The 24,126-nt window shown below is 42.7% G+C and overlaps 2 protein-coding genes across 4 annotated transcripts in view; one reads left to right on the forward strand and one right to left on the reverse strand.

The window, feature by feature from the left end:
* The window catches only part of KDM1A (lysine demethylase 1A), a 63,986-nt gene extending 49,474 nt beyond the window's left edge, over positions 1-14,512 (reverse strand). Inside the window, exons 1-2 of one of the 2 annotated variants that reach the window (XM_003813972.6) lie at positions 13,973-14,512; positions 3,281-3,446 (exon numbers count right to left, since the gene is read on the reverse strand). In XM_003813972.6, coding sequence (XP_003814020.4) covers positions 3,281-3,446; positions 13,973-14,323 — 517 coding nt within the window. In that variant the 5' untranslated portion in view covers positions 14,324-14,512. The remainder of the gene's footprint in view (positions 1-3,280; positions 3,447-13,972) is intronic. The other variant, XM_008966574.4, reaches the window with a different exon arrangement.
* Positions 14,513-17,862: 3,350 nt separating this feature from the next.
* On the forward strand, positions 17,863-23,889 carry TEX46 (testis expressed 46). 2 transcript variants are annotated; one of them, XM_003813970.5, is made up of 2 exons: positions 17,863-20,000; positions 22,690-23,889. In XM_003813970.5, the coding sequence occupies exons 1-2, from the start codon at positions 19,809-19,811 to the stop codon at positions 22,987-22,989; spliced, it is 492 nt and encodes a 163-aa protein (XP_003814018.1). In that variant the 5' UTR covers positions 17,863-19,808; the 3' UTR covers positions 22,990-23,889. The 2 variants fall into 2 exon arrangements, with proteins under 2 accessions (XP_003814018.1, XP_054952684.1); XM_055096709.2 differs by having other exon boundaries at positions 22,789-23,889.
* Positions 23,890-24,126: the final 237 nt, after the last annotated feature.

Below are 24,126 nucleotides of genomic sequence, written 5' to 3' on the forward strand. Positions count from 1 at the left end.
TTAGTTCACCCTTAGCATGAGATTGGTCTTTCCAAAAACATATTTCAGTGTAACCCCCCTTGCTCAAAAAACCTCAGGGCTACCGCTGACACTCCTAATGCTCAAATTCCTTAGCCTGGCTTAGTCAACCAAGGCTATTCACAATATGGCTCCCACCATTCTGGCTTCCTCTCAGTACTCTCCCAGAGGAACCTTATTCAGTCAATTTGACCCACTGACTTCAGAATACCTTGTGCTTTCATAATTAACAAAATATTTACTTCCTGTTAAGATTAACACACTGCAGAAAGCAAAGCAAAAATTTCTAAACAAATTAAAAAGTTGGTAAGAATGAAATGTATGCAAACCTTACTTTTTTGTTTTGTTTTGTTTTTTGGATTTTTTTTTTAAGGCGGAGTCTTGCTCTCACAAAGACTGGAGTGCAGTGGCACAATCTCAGATCACTGCAACCTCTGCCTCCCGGGTTCAAGCAATTCTCCTGCCTCAGCCTCCCAAGTAGCTGGGATTACAGGCACGTGCCACTACACCTGGCTAATTTTTCTACTTTTAGTAGAGACAGAGTTTCACTATGTTGGCCATGCTGGTCTCGAACTCCTGACCTCAGGTGATCCGCTTGCCTCAGACTCTCAAAGTGCTGGGAGCCACCGTGCCTGGCCCTAACCTATATTTTTTGACAGAATAATTTCTAGTGATTGCCTTTTAAAAAGACTGAGAACAAGAAAAGGTTTGGTAGAGAAACAAACCCACAGGCCAGGCATGGTGGCTCATGCCTGTAATCCCAGCACTTTGGGAGGCCAAGGCGGGCCAACATGGTGAAACCCTGTCTCTACTAAAAATGCAAAAATTAGCTGAGCGTGGTGACACACATCTGTAATCAGCTACTCAGGGGGCTGAGGCAGGAGAATTGCTTAACCCGGGAGGCAGGGGTTGCAGTGAGCCGAGATCATGCCACTGCACTCCAGCCTGGGCGACAGAGCAAGACTCCGTCTCCAAAAATATCAAAACGAAACAAACCTATATCTTCTCTCAAGCTTTTAATATAGTCATATAGCAATGCTTCCATTCAATTTTTGACTAAAAACTCTTGTGCAAGATAAGACAAAAGACTTAGAAACCCTGCACAGTGTCCAAATATTTAACTCACCTGATAATATTTTATGATTCACCATCAGGGTCCAATCTATTGCTAAACTACATAAGTAGTTTAGGCTAGTAAGTTGACACTTTTTTCTAGGGAAAGTACATCCCTAATTCACCCCAGAAATTTTCAAAAAAACCATTAAGTTGTTTTAAAGGAAGAATCACTATTTTCATAACCACAAATAATATATTACTAAGTTCTGGCTGTTATCAGCACATTTCTAAGCATTGAAGATATCCTCAACTTAAAATTTTAACGTCCCCCCAAAAACAAAGATAACTTAAACTAAACCACTGCATTATAATTAACTACAACACAATAAAGACAGCTCCCAAATCCTAAATCCTTTTGCTAAGACGTTTACTTTTTGTGGGAACAATACCTGACGTTTATGAAATTAAAAAAAAAAAAAAAAGCTTTCAGAAAAAAGCAAACAGCAACACCAACACATGGTTTAAAATTTTCAAAGAAACGTTTATCAACTTGGAACCTATGGTAAATCAATTATTTACTGGAGACACAACCACACAAAAAAGGTGAGGCAGCATCTGAGATATCAGATCATCAATGCGTAATACTTAGAGCCCTTGAACTAAGAAGTCAGCCCACTCTTGAGCCACCGCAGACATTAAAAGGGTTATCCCCAAGTATCTCATTAGCAGGTCTACAGCAAAGGTAGAAGAAAGGTAAGAACCAAAAAGAACACAGAAGAAAAGGGCACAGGGTGAAGGGAAAGGTTGGAGGTAAGAACAGAAGGAAGAGAGCTAAATGTATAAGACTAGAAAGAGGAAGAAGAAAAATGAATAACGAGAGGTGTAAAGTAAAAAGGCAGCTACATTTGCCCGGGACATTAGCCCCAAAGGTAATATACTACTGAAACTAGAAACCTTCAAACAAGGAGTTGCCCAAGAAATCATTTTAAGAAAGTTTTAGGAAAACCACTCTTCTTAGAAAACCCCTGACTTTTGAATGAACTGAAACCAGAATCTTTTTCTGAATGTTCTCAAACTGTATTCCTTTAGTACACTTTATTACAATCCTATAAATTATAAATTTGATTTTTAAGTTTTAGCCAGACTTTGATAAGCTCCAAACCTAAGTTAACACTTGACTGGTAATGCCCTAAAGTGAAGCATCAGTACTGCTTCTGGTAATTCACAGTAACACCATAGGGGAGAAAACCCTTAAAAAAGAAAGGCTAAAACAAAAGATAAAACATCTCAAATGAAGTATGTCTTAATCTGGGTACCTACGAAAGTCATGCAAGATATAGCAGATGGGGTCTGAAACCACCATTTTGTTTTTAAAAGGTACAGGACTAAAAGAACCAGAGAGGTGTGTGGGTCTGAAGCTATTCGAAACATAAAAATTATTTCAAGAAGAGGAACTTAGTAAAAATTCAAAGTCAAAAAGAGTAAATAAAATGTCATTAAGGGCACAAGATACAAAAATTCATTAAAATACTGCTTTTGCTTGGTCTCTCCAAAACAGAAAGGCAGGTATCCCTGACTGGTCCAGCCATCCTCAGAAAGCTAGTACTCAGCATTGAGGGGATGTTAGTGAGAATTCTTTAAAGCTGTTTGAAGCTCTGAAACCAAAACTATAGACTCCCATAATCTTTCTAGATTTTCTGGCCTATATATATTTTTACATTTGTTCACCAGGAAAAGGCACTTCTCAAAACCGATCCACACCATGAAAGTTTTATCAGAAAGTATCTAACTATGTGGTAAACACATCATTTAGCCAGAACAATTTCTGAATCAGAACTGTCATTGAGAGGTCTGGTGCTTTGGATATGGCTTTCTGTATGTTTTCTCTAATCATTTATTTTCTCCTACTTTCCAACCACCTTATATTGCCACTGTCCTTCCATTCCCACCCTTTACTTTCCTCCTGTATATGTACAGACACACAAAAAGAGTATCAGTACCAGTATGTACGTATCTATGTGTATACATACACACATATACATGTATATGTATACACACACACAAAGACACACATGGCAGGAGCCTCAATATCAGACTTTATTATAAACCAAAGATAAAGACATAAATAATATTGCAGAATGGAAGTAAATCCATTCATTCTTATTTCTAAGATAAAACAGAACTGTGGTTGGATACTACAACTCACCCGATGGTTCTTCAGGCTCACTTTCATTTTCTTCCTCAGGTGGGGCTTGAGGGGGTGGTGGGGGAAGCTTCTTTTCCTTCTCTGCTTTGGCATTTCTCTCTTCTTCTGAATAATACTCATCTTCTGAGAGGTTGGCCAAGCTTTCATCCATCTCTCTGTACTCTACCTATATGGAGATCATACCAGGGAAAGCTAAATGCAGTGAACATTTAAAATTAGGGACTCTTTTTGGAACCATCAGTCAATGTAAATTGTTAACTTCACATTTTAAGGGAAGTAAGCATACAACAAGGAACAAGGCAGCTCATAATAGGTAGTTATTAAAAACAAAGCCCTCATGAAACAATCTTGTGTCAGTTCAGGTTCAAACTAATCTGTAAGTTTTACATCATAGCACTGACATTCAAATCATTGACTCTAAGGCTCTCTACAACTCCTCAAAAACCTTTTTAATTGTGTGTATCATGCTCACATACTGGAATTTCCAAAAAAAGAATAAAATGACCCTCAGACAAAAATATAGTTAACTAGAATACCAAGTCTGTCTAAAGCCAAGTCTGTGCTTCTAACTACTACTCCAGGGGAAAATAGCAAAAGAATTCCAAAAACCAAATGGAGGGCATGGAGTGGAAAATAACAACAGTTAAACTGAAACTATGAAAAGGTGCATTTGCTTTAAAAATTCACTTAGGAGAGGCCAGGTGCAGTGGCTCACGCCTATAATCCCAGCACTCTGGGGGGCTGAGGCAGGAGGATCACCTAAGGTCAGGAGTTCGAGACCAACCTAGCTAACAAGGTGAAAACCCTTCTCTACTAAAAATACAAAAATTAGCTGGGTGTGCTGGCAGGCACCTGTAATCCCAGCTACTCGGGAGGCTGAGGCAGGAGAATCGCTTGAACCTGGGAGGCGGAGGTTGCAGTGAGCCAAGATCGCACCACTGCACTGCAGCCTGGGCAACAGAGTGAGACTCCATCTCAAAAAAAATAAAAATAAAAATAAGATAAATTAAGGAGTAAGTGACGTGGAAATGGAGGATACAGGTCTTACTACTAATTCACACTGGCTATAAAGGAGAGGGAGGTATGTCATTAGCAAAAAGAGGAAGCAGTCTTAGTGAATGTGTCATTGAGGGTAAAGGAGTGTAAGACAGGGAAGATTATTATGGATTGGTTAGCCAAAATGTGTAATATGGTATTACAGATAGTCTTCAAAATTGGAACATTCTCAAATCATCATTGTGACTTCCTAATAAAAGAAAATACGGCTAATTATTATGGAATCAATTTAAAAATTCTAATTATTATTAATTCCATGAAAAGATAATTTATTAGATGTGGAAAAAAAGCAAAGACAACATGGTTTCCACAAATATCTAATGTTTTACATTTCCAAGATGAATAGTCCTGTGGATTATAGTGAATGTAATACATTTTAACTTGCTAAATGTCTTTGATATAGCTTTAGATGGCCAGCTGTTTTTATACTGTCTTTTTGCTCTTTTTTTAAAATGATAGGACCACAGGATTTGGGGGCGGGGGACTGGTTGCTGGAAGTAAAAGAGTTTTACTGAAAACAGGGATTGGGTTAGAAAATGGAAACACAAATTAAGAAGAATGAACTGACTAGTTTTGACCCATGCTCTAAGAATCTTATTTAATACATGAATAATTGTATTCACCTACTCAAATACTGAACACTGAGTACGTGGTACAATGGAGAAAACAATTATGACTGTGTCCCTGCCCCTAAAAAGCTGAAAATCTAGTTGCAATTAAATGATCCTGATCAGGTGACCATCTCATACAGGGTCTTTGCAATAAGACTCCAGAAATGTAGATGATATTATATTAAACTTTATCCTAACTGACTGAGATAAACTGTGGAAATAGGTCTCAGGATAATGGATGAAAATGCAGCAAGGAGAAAAAAAAAAGTTTCAAAGGGGGAGAGAAGTCAGAATAGACCATAAACTTTTATAGTATGCAGTTTTCTTTCTCCTTTTACCCCTCAATAGTGCTTGACTCTTCCCTTCCCCAAAGATTCAGTCCTTTGATCCTCTGCCCCATCAATCCTATTCATTCAATAATGACTTAAGTACCTAATATGGAACTGGACAATGTGCAAATTTTGAGACAAAAACAAAGACTAATACAAAATCTTTTCTATTGTAGTTCAGTTTTTCCCAAAGGATGTTCCATTGGATACTATACCCTTTGAAGGAGTAAAGGATCCAATATCAAGTCTGGGAAACTGCAATCTTTACAGGCCCCCTCTAGGAAAGTCATAATTCACATTAAAGGTACTGAGAAGGCTGGGCGTGGTGGCTCATGCCTGTAATCCCAGCACTTTGGGAGGCCGAGGCAGGCAGATGCCAAGGCAGGAGGACCGCTTACGCCCAGGAGGCCAAGGGTGCAATCTGTGATCGCACCACTGTGCTCCAGCCTGAGCGACAGAGACAGACCCTGTCTCAAAAAAATAGAAAATAATGGTACTGCTAAGTTTTGCATCAAAAACAATCTTTTCAACATTGTTTAATCCAATGCCTTGACAAAGAAATAATTAACAAGGAATACACTTGGAAAAGGGTGGTCTAGAAAGGGTTCTTAGTCTTTAGGAACAAAAGAGATTAGAAAAATACCTACAGGTAGAAGCAATAATATCTGATGGTATTATTAAAAACAAAACTGCTTCACAGAACCCTAGGATTCTTCAAGATTTAGAATTTTAATTTTTTAAATGTATTACACATTCATGTGTTAAAACAAATCTTAATCCTTTAGAGACCACCAACACAATTAACTTGTGCTGCTTGGGTAACTCAATTTGGGGTAGACTTCAGAATGAAGTTTCTTCTGCCATGTCTGTTCAACTGAGAGCATCCTGAGATGACAAAGCAAGCTTAAAAAAAAAAAAAAAAAAAAAAAAGGCTGGGAGCGGTGGCTCAAGCCTGTAATCTCAGTACTTTGGAAGGAAGAAAGTGTAGGATCATTTGAGCCCACTTCTAGACCAGCCTAGGCAACACAGGGAAACCCTGTGTTTACAAAAAAAATAAAACAACTTAGCTTGGTGTGGTGGCATGCACCTGCAGTTCCAGCTACTAAGGAGGCTGAGGTGGATCACTTGAACCTGGGGGCGGGTGGGGGGGTCAAGGCTACAGTGAGCTGTGATCTAAACACTGCACTCCAGCCTGTGTGACAGAGTCGAGACACTGTCTCAAAAAAAAAAAAAAAAAGCAAACAAAACCAACCTTCTACCTTTTGCACAATTTGTCAAATCAGTACCAGACTGCCACAATACTTCATAAACAAAGCAAAATACAGAAACAAAATTGGATTCTTCCCTGGTGGTCTAGTCGCTGGGGGAAAAAAATGGATTCTAAGGCTAAAAGAAGACTATCATGCTTAATTTCCAATCTCAAATTTGGCTTCACCTCATTTTCTCATAGACTGACAACTAAAATAAATGTTATAAATTTTAACTTCTTAATACTACTTAATAGTAGTGTGTTTTATTTTGGGATTTTTGCTTAAAATTTTATTTTATAAAAAAGGCTTTCCTCATTTAATAAAGTTTTTTTTTTTAGATAATTTTAAACTTGCCCAGAGCCAAGAAGTGACCATTTAATAAAGTTTTAAAACCATCTGAAAGAATCATACAAACTTTAATAAAAACTATTCCCCTGAGAAAAGGAATGCGTACTTTGAACCTAAAGGATTGGGACGCTCTCATCCCTAAGTAAAAACCCCAAAGACTTCAGAGATTCTACAACTACTTACAACCAAGGACATAAAGATGTCCCAACAGGCAGACTATGAGTGAGTAGGGTAATTATTCTTACTTTCACATTGATGACTCTCAAATTTAAATCTTTAGTCTCTTCCTTCTCCTCCCCACCCTTATTACAATGATTCATTCACTCCTCAATCTCCTTAAAGCATCAGTCTTTATAAAGAAATATTTCTTGGGCGGGGCATGGTGGCTCACACCTGTAATCCTAGCACTTTGGGAGGTTGAGGTGAGCAGATCACTTGATCTAAGGAGTTTGAGACCAGCCTGGGCAACATAGCGAGACTCCATCTCTACAAAAATTAGCTGTGGGTGGTGGTGCACATCTGTAGTTCCAGCTACTTGGGGGGGCTACGGCAGGAGGACCACTTGAACCGGGGAGGTCAAGGCTGCAGTGAGCCATGATCGGGCCACTGCACTCCAGCCTGGGTGACAAAGTGAGACACTGCCTCAAAAAAAACAGACAAACAAAAAACAAAACAAAAACACACAAAAAACCAAAACTTTTTCCTTTCACGTTGCATTCCTATATCATAACATCTCATGTACCCCATAAATATATATACCTACTATGTACCACAAAAAATAAAAATTAAAAAAAAACTTTCTCCCTTTTATCTAGGGCAAAGCTGCCAGATTAATTTTCCCATTATGTGATATTTTCTAATAGCTTAACAGATATGAACGTCAAATTTTTCAAACCAGCATATACACTCTCTAGCCTTGACTATTCAAACTGCCTTTTTTATTTTTATTTTTTTAAGACAGGGTCTCACTGTCGCCAAGGCTGGAAAGCAGTGGCGTGATCTCAGCTCACTGCAACCTCTGCCTCCCAGGCTCAAGAGATTCCCCTGCCTCAGCCTCCTGAGTAGCTAGGACTACAGGCGCATGCCACCACACATGGCTAATTTTTATAATTTTGTATAAACAGGGTTTTGCCATGTTGCCAAGGCTGATATCAAACTCCTGGGCTCAACCGATCTGTCCACCTTGGCCTCCCAAAGTGCTGGGATTATGGGCATGAACCACCATGCCTGGCCTGAATTCAAACTTAATTCTAATCACTAACACACGAGTAAAAAAGTCCTCAATGCTGCTCTACCAACCTCTAAGTTCCCTAAAGCTACTTCCATCTTTTTCTGTTAATCCAATGCCATATATTCAAGGTCCACCTCCTCTGAAGATTATTTCTTAATTATTCTAAATTTAAAAAATACATTTGCCAAGCACGGTGGCTCATGCCTGTAATCCCAGCACTTTGGGAGGCCGAGGTGGGTGGATCACCTGAGGTCAGGAGTTCTAGACCAGCCTTACCAACATGGTGAAACCCGTCTCTGCTGAAAATACAAAAATTAGCTGGGCGTGGTGGCAGGTGCCTGTAATCCCAGCTACTCTGAGGGCTGAGGCAGAAGAATCGCTTGAACCTGGGAGGCGGAGGTTGCAATGAGCCGAGATCACACCATTGCACTCCAGCCTGAGGGAAAAGAGTGAGACTTCATCTCAAAAAAAAAAAAAAAAAAAAAATCTTTCATCTTCTCTGAAGTCTCACAGCACTTATGGTCTGCACTTCATAATCTAGTTCAAGGCTGTCTGATAGAACTTTTTGTCATAATGGAAAACTTCTCTATCTGTGCTTCCAATTCTGTGGCTTCAACATGTGCTATACTGAGCACTTATAATGTAGCTAATGTGACTGAAGAAACTGTTTTTAATTTCAATTTAAACTTAATAGCCACATGTGGCTACAGGCTACCATATTAGACAGCAAGAATCTAATGCTCACTACAACCTGGACACAACTCTACAACCCCAACACTACTGGTCCCTTCAATCTATCTTGTTCCTAGATGATTCCTGTTTCTAATTAAATTCATTTGTCCATTGTTCTCAACATTCAATTGTCCACTCTGGATTCCCTGATGCTTCTCAAACCACTTCCTTTTCTCCACTGGTAGTACCTTAATTACTGGTCACCTACTAATTATATGCCAAACACTGCAATAAGCATTTTGTTTATATTATATCTAAACTTTACAAGGTAGGGCTTATTTACCTGAGGAAAATGAATCAGAGGAAGATGAAATACTTAAACTCCAAAAAGTCCACCCTTTTCCAGAACACTTTTCTAAATTCTGCCATTTCATGGCCTAGCTCAAGGCCACCATTCCTAAAGGAGTATGGTGTTCGTGAAGTTCCAACCCAATTTACCAATTTAAAACCTTAAATATTTTGCCATAATTTTAGCATACACATGCCCAAAAGTGAATTTATTCTGAAACTAATGAAACTGAAGCTTCAGGGACACTCAATTACATGAACTCCTTCCAATACCCTAAACATAATTTTAATTATGTAATGATATAATTTTGTTAAAGTACAGTCCTCAAAACTGGATAAGCTCCCAAGTCATAAAATACATGCACTTTTTTCCTTGCATACACTGAAGAACTACTGAAGCACGGCCTGTCTATACTGGCCTCAGCTTGCTTTTTATTCCTTAAATGGATACTCTATCCTCTAAAGTCTGTTTCCTCTGGATCCCAAGACTGGATAGTTGCTAGCTTCCTAGTAGTTGCTGCCCCAAACAAACACATAACTAATTTTTTTCCTGTAAGTTTAAGAGCTAATTACAATGGGGGATTAAAAAACAGGGTAAGTAAGATGAGTTAAAATAAACACAGGAGAATTACAAAGAAAAAAATCTTGGTTGGGTGAGGTGGCTCATGTCTGTAATCTCAGCCCTTTGGGAGGCTGAGGCAGGAGGAATGATTGAGACCAGAAGTTCGAGGCCAGCTGGGGCAACACAGGGAGAAGCCATTTCTACAAAAAATAAAAAATCAGCCAGGCATGGTTGTGTACAGCTGTAATCCCAGCTACTCAGGAGGCTGAGATAAGAGCATCACTTGTGCCTGGGAGGTTGAGGCTGCAGTGAGCTTTGATTGAGCCATTGCACTCCAGCATGGGTGACAGAGTGAGAACCTGCCTCCAAAAAATTAATCAGTTAGCTAAAAAAAGAAATATTTCTTGTAGGAGATAGCTTAAAAAATAACAGTAAAATCTAATAGTGTGCCCCAAACTTACAATCTGCAGATTCAACACAATCACAATCAGAATCCCAGCAGCCCTTTTTGCAGAAACTGACAAGCTGGTCCTAAAATTCATATGGAAATGCAAAGCATTCAGAACAGCCAAAATAATCTTGCAAAAGAAGAACAAAGTTGAGGCACACTTCCTAATTTCAAAATTTATTATGAAACTAAAGTAATCAGGATAGTGTGGTACTGGAATGGACAGAAATATATAATAGATCAATGGAATAGAGTTGAGAGTCCAGAAATAAACTCTTAGATTTATAGTTAATCAATGAGGGTGCCAACTATTCGTTGAGAGAAAGAATAGTCTTCAATAAACTGTGCTGGGACAACATGCAAAATAATGAAACTGAACCCCTACCTCACACCATATACAAAAATTAACTGAGAAAAGATCATCGACATAAATGCAAGAGCTAAAACTAAAAAACTCTTAGAAGAAAACATAGGAGTAAATCCTCGTGACATTGGATAAGGCAATGGTTTATTAGATATAACACCAGAAGTAAAGGGAACAAAAGAATAAATTGGATCTCATCAAAATCACAAATTTCCGTAACCAGAATATGTAAAGAACTCTTACTAGAAAATGATGAAGACAACTCAATTTTTAAAAATGAGCCAAGGATTTGAATAGTCATTTCAACAAAAATATAAAAATGGCTAATAAACACATGAAAAGATGCCCAACAACATCATTAGTCATTAGGGAACTGCATATCAAAACCACAATGAGATACCACTTCACTCCCAATAGGATGGCTACAGTAAAAGACAAACAATATTAAATGTCAAGAAGGATATGGAGGCTCGACAAGGTGGCTCCACCTGTAATCCCAGCACTTTGGGAGGCCGATGTGGGTGGATGGCTTGAGGCCAGGAGTTTAAGACCATCCTGGCCAACATGGTGAAACCCTGTCTCTACTAAAAATACAAAAACTGGCCAGAGGTGGTGGCAGGTGCCTGTAATCCCAGCTACTCGGCTGGCTAAGGCAGGAGAATCGCTTGAACCCAGGAGGAGGAGGCTGCAGTAAGCCGAGATCACATCACTGCACTCCAGCCTGGGTGGTGACAGAGAGAGACTGTCTCAGCAAAAAAAAAAAAAAAAAAAAAAAAAAAAAAAAAAAAAAGAAGAAGGCGGCCGGGCGCAGTGGCTCATGCCTGTAATCCCAGCACTTTGGGAGGCTGAGGTGGGCAGATCACCTGAGGTCAGGAGTTTGAAACAGCCTGACCAACATGGAGAAACCCCATCTCTACTAAAAACACAATACAAAGTTAGCCGGGCATGGTGGTGCATGCCTATAATCCCAGCTACTCGGGAGGCTGAGGCAGGAGAATCACTTGAACTTCGGAGGCGGATGTTGCAGTGAGCCGAGGTCATGCCACTGCACTCCAGCCTGGGCAACAAGAGCGAAACCCCATCTCAAAAAAAAAAAAAAGGAAGAAGAACATTGGAGAAACTGGAACCCTCATATATTTACTAATGGGAATGTAAAATGGTGCAGCTGCTATGGGAAACTGTTTGGCTATACCTCAAAAGTAAAACCTAGAATTAACATAAAACCCAGGAATTCCTAGGCCCACACCCAAGAGAACTGAAAACATATTCACAAAATAAACTGTACATTAATGTCAGCATTATGTAAAATAGCCAAGACTTGGAAACAAACCCCAATGTGCATCAAATGATGAATGGATAAACCAAATTTGGTATATCCATACAATGGAATATTATTCAGCCATAAAGAGTTATCAAGTACTGAATGAAAGCACTACAACGTGAATGAACCCTGAAAACATGCTAAAGCCAAATACAAAAGGCTACATAAGATTTTATATAAAATGTTCAGAATAGACAAATCCATAGACAAAGAGTAGATTAGTGGTTGCCAGGGACTGGGGGTAGGGAGGACTGGGGAGTGACTGCTAATGATACAGATGTCTTTGGGGATGATGAAAAGGTTCTAAAATCAATTGTGGTGTTGGCTGTACAATCTTGTAAATATGCTAAAAACCACTGAATCATACATTTTAAAATGGTGAATATTATTATACATGCATTATCCCAATAAGCCTGTTTTTTTGTTTGCTTTTAGACAGTTTCGCTCTTGTTGCCCAGGCTGAAGTGCAGTGGCACGATCTCGGCTCACTGCAACCTCTGCCTCCCGGGTTCAAGCAATTCTCCCTAACTCAGCCTCCTGAGTAGCTGGGATTACAGGCGCCCACCACCACGCCCGGCTAATTTTTTGTATTTTTAGTAGAAACGGGGGTTTTATCATGTTGGCCAGGCTGGTCTCGAACTCCTGACCTCAGGTGATCCACCCGCCTTGGCCTCCCAAAGTGCAGGGATTACAGGAGTGAGCCACTGTGCCCAGCCAATAAATCTGTTTTTAAAAACATCTTATACGTGGCTTCTGGCCACCTGTCTATTGAAATCGTAAAATAACACTCTTGACTTCTGCCCTTTATTTCATTTCTGAGGGCTGGTGTCACCAACCTCTGTGCTTTTCTAACCCATGCTTTGGTAAAAGCTCCAGAAAGTCTTGCCTCCAAAACGGTCTTTCATCCAGCACTGGTTATACTTTAGAGAGTTGGCTCAAGTAGGCAGATAAATATGAGGGCTCTCAGACTGGGTAATACTCATCTCAAGAAGCTCCCCATACACACTGACTTGGTATTCCCACTTAAAAATTATGTAGACAATTTTTTCAGGCATAAATTATATAATCTGCAAATTTTTATTTAAATGTTGACTACACGCACATATATATCCAGGTTGTTTTTTCCAACTAGACCATTAAATCTCCAGAAAAGGCCCAAGTCTAAAGTCTGCGCCCTAATACTGCCCCAGTGCCCTGCACACAGTGTCCCATGTGGTCCTTTGTTTCAAGGGCTGATGATACCCTGAAACAACATGAATGTGGGAATTACATTCCACTTCCATCACTTATTTAGCTTTGTGACTTTAGGCAAGTTGCTTAAATTGTGTGCCTCAGTTTACTCATTCCTAAAATAGGGCTAGCAATACCTGCCCGTTGGTATTTAGCAAAAAAAAAAAAAAAAAAAGTAATGTTGGTGACACGCTGAATATAGCATCTAGGACACAGACATTTGAGGCAGTCACTGTCTGTATATACTGTTTGGAGTCAAATCTTTTCCTTCCCATATATTTGCATTTTGACTATTATTTGCTCTCTCAATCAGCAGCTTCCTCATCTGCAAAATTCTGCGCCAGAAGATCGCTCAGAGGATTTTAAAAAAGAAAAAGAAAAAAAGACTAGAACGCCTACCACACAGCAGGGTTTTGCTCAAACAAAAACAAAAGCAAAAACGACCCTTTCTTTCCATCTCCCCGGCTAAGGCGATTTCTTTAGCATCAACCTACAGCCCCCTCGTGCACCCAGCTGAAACGCCATCAATATCGCCGAACAGCTTCCAGACCTATCTGTGAACAAACAAGTGAGGTCTCCAAGAACGCCAACCGTAACCCCACGTCAGGGAGCCATTTTCCAGTCAAGAAAATGAAAAGGTGTGCAAGAAAGACCTAAGGAATAAAATACCCCTCCCAGCAATCATCGATGCACCTTCCCACGTCGCTCGGGACCCAGCACAAAGACCGCAGTCAACACCGGCAAAGACTTTTCCTTTCTTACCCCACCCGTCCAGCTAGAGGGGACGTGGCGTGCGCAGCGATACAAGGGGAGGTCTGAGTGGTCGCAGGGCCCAAGACCGGGCGGCGGCGGGGGACGGCGGAGCAGCCTCGGGGAAGCTCGGCACCAGGCGGTGTCGTTTGAGGGAAGGGTCGAGCCTTACCTTCGCCCGCTTGCGCCGGCTGGTCCGACGCCCCTCCGGAGTCTCTGCTATTCCAGTTTCCATGGGGGTCGCAGACCCAGGCACGACAGTAGGGCCGGCCTGAGGCCCTGCGGACCCCGGCGGTTCCGCCAGGCCCCCGGGGGGCGAGGCCCGCGGAGGTTCTTTCTTGCGGGGTGTGCGCTCCCCCAACGCCCCCGGCCCGACCTCGGCTGGGCCCGACAGGCCCGCGGGCTGCGCGGCCACCTCAGACCCGTTCTCGGAGCCGCCTGCTGTCCCAGGGCCAGCCTCCGTCCCGGCTGCTGCCGCTGCAGCCGCCGCCGCCGCGGCTGCCGCCTTCTTCCCAGATAACATCTCGGGCCGCCGGGCCGCCGACGGCCGTAGGGGCCGCTCGGTCTGTCGCTCCGTGGGTCCGAAAAGCCTTGCCTCGCCTCGCTTCACGCTGCCCGCGCGCCGCCAACCGCCGTCGCGTACGCACGCGCCAAGCGCGCTCCCGCCGCGCCGGGACAAAAAGGGTCGGAGACGCCCACGAGCCCCGCCCCTCCCCCGCAGCCATAGAGCGGCGTTCTCGCGGCTAGAGTGGCACCGCAGCAAAGAACGTGTAGCTTGCCTAGAGCGTCTCCCCGGCGTTTGGAGTGGGACCTGGCACAGTCCGTGGTCTTAGGGCTTCTGGGCCATACTAAACCTCCGAAGGTGACCATTTCCTCCAGGGACTTGCGGTTTTGCATGCGTGCGTTCGTTCATTCACTCACCCAATTATTCGTTAATTCAACCAGTATTTATTAATGCTTGCCTACTACGTAACAAGGGTTACATTATGAAGTTCTAGCTTTCAAAGAACTTACAGTCTAATGGGGGAAAACACTGAAATATGTTGGTAGAGCGTCTTACTTATTCATAATTGCCCTGCTTGGACTGGGCAAAAAACTTGGAGAGCACAGCAGTTTCGATGGTAGTAAAATGGAGACAAAGTTAGGAAATCCAGGTTTGAGTCCAGACGGAATTGCTCTTGTCTCCAAGCCTTTGTTCATGCTTTTCCTTCTGGCTGGACCCCAACCCCATTCGCACTCCATGTCTTGCGCTTCTCCCATCCCCCATGTCCCCCATCCCCCATGTCCCCCATCCCCCATGTCCCCCATCCCCCATGTCCCCCATCCTTCATGTCCCCCATCCCCATCCACCTAACAACTCTTTCTACTCCAGGTTAATTCTTTCTAATAATGATAGTAGCGGTTTATTCTTTTAATTTTTCGAGGAATCCCTTGCTAACCCAAAACTGGAACAGGTCGTGTACTTTTAGCATGCGTGTACTTATTACACAAACAATTGTCTTTTTAATAGTCTGTCTCTTCGAAGTGAAATTGTCAAAAAATTATTCCATTTACATGAAGTTCAAGAACTGGTAAAACTAATCTCCAGTAATAGACTCCAATCAGCCCTTGCCTGAGATGGGGGTCGTGGGTTGACTGCAAAAGAACAAGAAAGAACTTGCTGGGGGTGATGGAAATGTTTTATATCTTGATTGGGGTGATGGTTACATAGGTGTATATATTTGTCAAAACTCTATGAACTATCCATGTAAAACAAGTATATTTTATGTAACTGTAGTACTTCAGTAAAGTTGTTTTTTGTAAAAAACTAAGCAAACAGACAAAAAGGCAATCAAATGTAGAAAGGAAAAAAAGTAAAAGCTATGCAAGAAAGAAAATGTATCCGAGTGGCGTGGCATGCCCTTGTAGTACCAGCTGCTCGGGAGACTGAGGTGGGAGAATCACCTGAGCCTAGGAGTTCAAGTCCAGCCTGAGCAAATAGTGCAACTGCGTTTCTAAAAAAAAAGAGGAAAGAAAAAGAAAGAAAATATAATCATAGTACAACACATGACTCAGCTGTGAACTGTATTAACATGACCATAAAAACATAAGCAGTGAATATTGTTTTATTTATTTTTTCTTTTGTTTGTTAGTTTGTTTCTTCTTTTTTTTTTGAGACAGAGTCTTGCTCTGTTGCCCAGGCTGGAGTGCAGGGGTGCAATCTTGACTCAATGCAACCTCTGCCTCCCAAGTTCAAGCAATTCTCCTGCCTCAGCCTCCCCAGTAGCTGGGATTACAGGCGTGTGCCACCATGCCTGGCTAATTTTTGTATTTTTAGTAGAAACAGGGTTTCGCCATGTTGGCTAGGCTTGTCTCCAACTCCTGACCTCAAGTGATCCTCCCACCTCGGCCTCCCAAAGTGCAGGGATTACAGGTGTGAGCCACCGCGCCCCGCCGAGCAGTGAATATTGTTTTAACCAAAGTGATAGAATTACATTAAGAGAATGGAGAAAAAAGAAAGTTTGTGGGGAGAAAGATGAGAAGGTTTTAAGGATTTAGGGAAGTAGGGAGGTTGTTGGGGGAGGTGCTGCTTGGGAGCTAAATTATCTTTCACCATAAAAATATAATACATAATGTTGGCCAGGCGCGGTGGCTCATGCCTGTAATCCCAGCACTTTGGGAGGCCGAGGCGGGCAGATCACGAGGTCAGGAGGTCAAGACCGTCGTGGCTAACACGGTGAAACCCCGTCTCTACTAAAAATACAAAAAAACTGGCCGGGCGTGGTGGCGGGCGCCTGTAGTCCCAGCTACTTGGAGGCCGAGGCAGGAGAATGGCGTGAACCCAGGAGGCGGAGGTAGCAGTGAGCCGAGATCGCGCCGCTGCACTCCAGCCTGGGCGACAGAGCGAGACTCCGTCTCAAAAAAAGTATATATATATATAAAAAATACATAATGTCAAAATTGAGAAATCAAAAAATAATATAAGCATACTATTTAGAAATATCAAGGTAAATACAGAAGAAACAGCTAAAAAAGTTGGAATTGGTTGTCTCTAAGGCTTGGAACTTGACGGTGGAAAGGGGTGAGGCAGTGGATTGGAGCTTGTTTTAAATCCTGTAGTTCTATCTGACTTGTTTGCACATTTAATAGTTTGATAAAACTTGAAATTAGATGTTAAAAACATACATACCCTTTGACCAAGTAATTCTACTTTCAGGAAAGCATTCTAGGGAAAGATTCAGTATGTGTACAGATTTAACTTCAACACTGTGTATCTCAGGTTATACGTAATAACGATAAAGGAGAACTAACCTAAAAACCCAACAAAGGCCAGGCACAGTGACTTGCATCTGTAATCCCAGCATTTTGGGAAGCCGAGGTGGAAGGATTGCTTGAGCCCAGGAGTTTAAGGCTACAGTGAGCTATGGTCACGCCACTGCACTCCAGCCTGGGCAACAAGACCCTGTCTCTAAAACAATAAAAATTTTAAAAAGCCCCAACAAGTAGTAACCAATTTGATACAATCATACACCGCATAACAATGTTTCCATCAACAACAGACTGCATATACGATAGTGGTCCCATAAAATTATATAACACATTTTTACCATACCTTTTCTACCTTTTCTATGTTTAGACAGAATTGCTACAGTATTCAGTACAGTAACATGCCATACAGGTTTGTAGCCTATTAACAATACACTATACCATATAGCCTAGGTGTGTAGTAGGCTATACCATTTAGGTTTGTGTTAAGTATGCTCTACGATGTTCACACAACAATGAAATTGCCTAATGGCGCTTTTCTCAGAATGTATCCCATCGTTCAGCGAGGCATGGTCCTAGCAAGGCATGATTCTATATTGGAATATCACAGCCACTAAAACTGATATTTTTACATAAAGAATTCCTGGCCGGGTGTGGTGGCTCATGCCTGTAATCCCAGCACTTTGGGTGGCCGAGGCGGGTGGGTCACCTGAGTTCAGGAATACGAGACCAGCCTGGCCAACAATGGTGAAACCCCGTCTCTACTAAAAATACAAAAATTAGCCAGATGTGGTGGCACTTACCTGTTTTTTTCCCCAGAAATAACTAATTCATATCAGATGTTTTTATTGTGATAAAATACACATAACATAAAATTTACGATCCTAACCATTTTGAGTATACTGTTTAGTAGTGTTAGATGCATTCACATTGTTACATAAACAATCTCCAGAATTATTTTCATCTTGCAAAATTCTGTACACATTAAACAATGACTACATTTGCCCCTCCTTCCAGACCCTGGCAGCCACCATTCTACTCTTTGCCTCTATGAATTTGACTATTGTAGATAGCTCATGTAAGTGGAATCATACGGTATTTGTTTTTTTTTTGTGACTGACTTATTTCACTTAGCTTAATGTCCTCAAGGTTCATCTATGTTGTAACATGTTAGAATTTCCTTCCTTTTTAAGGCTGGTAATATTGCGTGTATATAACATTTTATTATCCATTCATCTGTGGATGGACTCTTGGGTTACTTCCACATTTTGGCTATTGTGAATAATGCTGCTGTGAACATTGGTCTACAAATATCTCTTCAAGACTCTGCTTTCAATTCTTTGGGAATATCCAAAAGTGGAATTACTATAGCAATGTATGCTTTTTTTTTTTTTTTTTTTTTTGAGAAGGAGTCTTACTGTTGTCGCCCAGGCTGGAGTGCAGTGGCGCGATCTCGGCTCACTGCAACCTCTGCCTCCTGGGTTCCAGCAATTCTCCTGCCTCAGCCTCCCAAGTAGCTGAGATGACAGGCGCCCGCAACCACGCCTGGCTAATTTTTGTATTTTTGGTAGAGACGGGGTTTCACCATATTGGCCAGGCTGGTCTGGGGTGGTCCACCCGCCTCAGCCTCCCAAAGTGCTGGGATTACAGGCGTGAGCCACCGTGCCTGGCTAGCATTTTTTAAAAGCTGATGTCTTCACCGGGCACGGGGACTCACACCTGTAATCCCAGCACTTTGGGAGGCCGAGGTGGGCAGATCATTTGAGGTCAGGAGTTCGAGACCAGCCTGACCAACATGGTGAAACCCTGTCTCTACTAAAAATACAAAAATTAGGTGGGTGTGGTGGTGCATGCCTGTAATCCCAACTACTTGGGAGGCTAAGGCAGGAAAATCGCTTGAACCTGGGAGGCAGAGGTTGCAGGGAGCCAAGATGGTGCCAGTGCACTCCAGCCTGGGCAGCAGAGTGAGAGTCTGTCTCAAAAAAGAAAATAAATAAATAAAATAAAATAATAAAAGTTAATGTCTCCAGGAGGGAGAATTGCTTGAGGCTAGAAGTTTGAGACCAGCCTGGGCAATATAGCAAGACCTTGTCTCTAAAAAAATAATTTTTTTTTAAAATTAGCTGGGCATAGTGGCACATGCCTGTAGTCTTAGCTACTCGGGAGGCTGAGGCAGGAGGATCACTTGAGCCCAGGAGTTGGAGGCTTCAGTGAGCCACAATCACACCACTGCACTCCAACCTGGGTAACACAGTGAGACCTTGTCTCAAAAATAAAATAAAATAATAATAAAAAATTAATGTCTAACTGTACAGAGTCCAAAACCTAATCAATATTACATATTATATTAAACAAAGTTACCTTCCCCTAAAGTATCAGGTGACCAATAGATGGGCTAGTATAACTGTGAAAGCAGTTATGTCTAAGTTTGGATAGCTTTTCTTTGCCCCTATGATGGTAGGGGCTCTGTATTGGCCATTTTTTTTTGCTAGTAGCGAGGCCCAGAAGTACTGGTGAATGAATGAGGAGGCCTACATCACCTGGCTATTGTGAGGACATCATGAGATAATGCTTTCAAACTGCCTGTCAAAGAGTCTGGCACATAGTGGGTGCTTCAGACAAAGGAGGAGTTATTATTATTGTTATGCGGCAGCTGGGTGGGGGGAGGGAGCTGGCTATGACTCAGAGGAGTGGGTGGCCGTGACTCTTGTCATGGAGGGGCCTGAGGCAGGGTCCTGGGGCCTGTGTGCCTCCACGCCATAATGCTGGCAGAACTGATATTTCTCTTTAGGAGTCTCCATGGGATACTTGCCTCCGCAGGCACCATAGGAGCAGTGGCAGCTTGGCTGATGAGCTATAAGCCAGCCTTGTTTGGGTTCCTATTTCTTCTGCTGTTGCTTAGCAACTGGTTGGTCAAGTATGAACACAAGCTCACCCTCCCAGAGCCCCAGCAGGTGAGCACAAGAGGGGGCTTGGCTTCAGCTCAGGGATAGGGGATATTTGCAGCTAGATTAGGTGGGTAGGGAACAGGGTAGGTGTCGAAATAATGGGGCAAGACTGGGGAATCCAAGACTGGTCTAAACCACCACTCTACAGCTTCCTCTTAGGTGGTGCTGGGTAAATCACTTCCCTCCACGAGGCCTCAGTTGCCTCACCTCAGCTGTTAAATCAGGACCACCCCAGACTCTCCTATTTCATGTTTGATGTCAACGTGCTTTGGCAAGAGTAACAACTACTTTAATGTGAAAAAAATTAAAAAAATTAACATGGACGAACATAGATACGTATCTAAAATAGAATAATGAAGACAGCAGAAATGTACATAGATTATGACATCTTTCATTTAATGTTAAAAAACATGCTAGGCTGGGCGCAGTGGCTCACGCCTGCAATCCCAGCACTTTGGGAGGCCGAGGCAGGTGGATCACTTGAAGTCAGGAGTTCAAGATCAGCCTGGCCAACATGGTAACACCCCGTCTCTACTAAAAATACAAAAATTAGCTGGGTGTGGTGACACACACCTGTAATACCAGCTACTCAGGAGGCTGAGGCAGGAGAATCACTTGAACCCAGGGGACTGAGGTTGCAGTGAGCTGAGATCATGCCACTGCACTCCAGCCTGGGCAACAGAGCAAGCTTCCATCTAAAAACAAAAATAAAAAGCAAAACATGCAAAACAGCCTGGCGCAGTGGCTCACAGCTATAATCCCTGCACTTTAGGATGCTGAGGCAGGTCAACGACCACTTGAGGCCAGGAGTTTGAGAATAGCCCGGGCAACATGAGGAAACCCCATCTCTAAAAAAAATACAAAAATGAGCCAGGCATGGTGGTGCGTGCCTGTAGTCTCAGCTACTCAGGAGACTGAGGTGGGAGAATCACCTGAGCCCGAGAAGTTGAGGCTGCAGTGAGCATGCCACTGTACTACAGCCTGGATGACAGAGTGAGACTCTGTCTCAAAAAAAAAAAAAAAAAGGCAAAACAATAGCCTATCTTATTTATGGATGTGTATGTGCAGTGAAAGTATTTTAAGGCAGGATGCCTTAACCTTGGCACTATTGACATTTTGGGCCAGATAATTCTCCACTGTGGGAGGCTCGCCTGTCACCTGTGCATTGTTAGCTTAGCGGCCACCCCGGCCCCTACCCATGAGATGCCAAGTAGCACACCTGCCATTTCATGACAATCCAAAGTATTTCCAGATATTGCCAAATGTCCCCTGGGGAAGGCAGAATGCCTCCCATTGAGAACTACTTTATAAAGAAATGCATGGAAAAATAAATTTTAAATGCAGGATTACAGTTAAGGTGATGATATTCAGGGAGGGAGGAGGATGCTGTGGGTGTGAGAGTCCACAGGGAACTTTAGTTATATTTATGATATTTTATTTCTTAAGTTGATATGGGAATATGAGTATTTGTTGTATTATTTACCTTTTTGCATGCCTGATATGTTGAATTTTTTCAGTTAACCATTTTTTTTTTTTATGTATTTAGTTTTTTGAGACAGGGTCTCGCTCTGTGGCCCAGGCTGGATGCAGTGGCACAACCGTGGCTCACTGCAGCCTCGACCTCCCTGGGATCAGGTGATCCTTCCACCTCAGCCTCCCAAGTAGCTGGGACTACAGGTGTGCACAGGGCTAATTTTTTCTAGTTTTTGTGGAGACGGGATTTTACCATGTTTCCCAGGCTGGTTTCAAACTCCTGGGCTCAAGCGATCCTCCTGCCTCGGCCTTCGAAGGTGCTGGGATTACAGCCACGAGCCACCACACCTGGCTTAATTTTTAAATATTTTTAAAGACCATTAGTTTGTAGCTGAATCCAAAAAGAAAAAAAAATAAGTGTTATTAACCAGGGGAAGGAGAGATGAGGATCATAGAGATAAAAGCATGTCATGAGACCACTGAGACTTCGCAGTTTGAGATCGTACTGAGCCTGACAAAATGCTCAGAGAGGCATGTTGGAAAAACGGGCTCTGGAGATAGATATATTTAGGCTAAGGGCTTTATGTCCACTGTGACTGGCAGATTAGCGGGCCATCTCATGCATTCCTATGAACCAAAGGCAAGTGGAGGACTCGGGAATTTGAGGCTGTATGATGCTGAGAAAGTGACCTCCCAGCTGGGCCTGGTGGCTCACACCTGTAATCCCAGCACCTTGGGAGGCCAAGGCAGGCAGATCACCTGAGGTCGGGAGTTCGAGACCAGCCTGGTCAACATGGTGAAACCCTGTCTCTATTAATAATTACAAATACAAATACAAAAAATTTCTACTAATACAAAAAGTTAGCTGGGTGTGGTGGCACGTGCCTGTAATCCCAGCTACTCTGGAGGCTGAGGCAGGAGAATCGTTTGAACCCGGGAGGTGGAGGTTGCAGTGAGCCGAGATCACACCATTGCACTCCAGCCTGGGCAACAAGAGTGAAACTCCGTCTCAAAAAAAAAAAAAAAAAAAGAAAGTGACTTCCCGTTACTGGGTCCCAAGTCTCCACAAAATGAGGCAATGATGCTCCCCTTGCAGGCAGTTGTGAGAATCTATTAAGATAATGTTTGTAAACCACCTGGCACAGAGCAGGTGTTCAAGCAAGGAAGGGATTATCATTATTAACCAACTTTCCCCTTTTCCTGGTGCTGGGGAGCTTAAAAGGAGGAAGAGAAACCAAAGACTTCTGAAAACGACTCCAAGAACAACAAGGCCGTGAACACAAAAGAAGTCAATAGAACGCATGCCTGCTTTGCCCTCCAGGACGAGATCCTCCAACGGCTGTTGTTCAGTGAAATGAAGATGAAGGTCCTAGAAAATCAGATGTTCATCATATGGAATAAAATGAATCACCACGGGCGGTCAAGCAGACATCGGAATTTTCCCGTGAAGAAACACAGAATGAGGAGGCATGAGTCGATTTGCCCCACCCTGTCTGACTGTACTTCGAGTTCCCCCAGCTAATGAGGCCGAGGCGGGCTGGCCTCTGCCGATGTTACCTTTTACCTCAGTAAAACCCAGTCACAGCCTATTGAATGTTCATAGTAAGTCATAACAGAAAGGTGCCTAGGAGCCAGGAAGAGGATCAGAGGCTGAAAGATTGCCTCTGGAAAATAAATCTGTACACACCAGGTCTACCAGGTAGCACGTAGTGACACGGCCTGATGGGGCTCTAGAACCATCCCTTTCTAGAGTCTTCTATTTCAGTTGGTTCTACCCTGGTTCCTCCCTGGCCCTGTGCTGTTCACTCTGAGTCTCCCCACTCCTGCCCTAGCCCCTAGTCTCCCCTCTCATCCTGTACCCAGAGGCCGAAGCCAGCCCTGCCAAGCCTGGCTCTGACCATGTCCATTGCTCATTCTTTTTTTTTTTTTTTTTTGAGACAGAGTTTCGCTCTTGTCACCCAGACTGGAGTGCAGTGGCACGATCTTGGGTCACTGCAACTTCCACCTCCCGGGTTCAAGTGATTCTCCAGTCTCATCCTTCCAAGTAGCTGGGATTACAGGCACCCGCCACCATGTGTGGCTCATTTTTGTATTTTTAGTAGAGACAGGGTTTCACCATGTTGGCCAGGCTGGTCTCAAACTCCTGACCTCAGGTGATCCATCTGCTTTGGCCTCCCAAAGTGCTGGGATTACAGGCATAAGCCACCACGCCCGGCTCGTGTTACTGCATTTCAACCAGAGCTCGGTTGCCCACTGACAGATCTGAGCCGGTGTTCTGTGTTAAAAAGTGAGATCAGCAAGTGTTAGCGTTTGAAAGACAAGCAAGCACCTAGCCGAGACTTTTCTTCATAATGAAAACTGGAAAGGAAATCATTATCTCACTGTTTGATTCAGTGTGACTTAGTGTTAGGTTGGTGTTCTACCTAAAATCGTCTCTCTCATGCAAGTCTCATGCATTCTAACCAAACCAGAGAACTTGCCATCCCCCAAATGCATCCACGTAAACTTACATTGTTTCTTCCCGTGATCCCTAATTTTCTTCTTTCTGCTGTTACAATTCTTCACTTCTTCCAAAGCCATCACCTCTAGGAAGCTCCCCTCAAGCCAGCTATAATGAATCTTTTTCCTTAGCATTGTTTCCACATTTTATGTGTAGTTC

This window comes from Pan paniscus, chromosome 1, assembly GCF_029289425.2.
Source record: "Pan paniscus chromosome 1, NHGRI_mPanPan1-v2.0_pri, whole genome shotgun sequence".
Classification (NCBI taxonomy): Eukaryota; Metazoa; Chordata; class Mammalia; order Primates; family Hominidae; genus Pan; species Pan paniscus.

Bases quoted from the DNA above. Each gene is read 5' to 3' on its own strand.
- TEX46 (XM_003813970.5), top strand. From the start codon at position 19,809: ATGCTGGCAGAACTGATATTTCTCTTTAGGAGTCTCCATGGGATACTT. The intron at 20,001-22,689 runs GTGAGCACAAGA...GGAGCTTAAAAG, and splicing joins CCCTCCCAGAGCCCCAGCAG to GAGGAAGAGAAACCAAAGAC.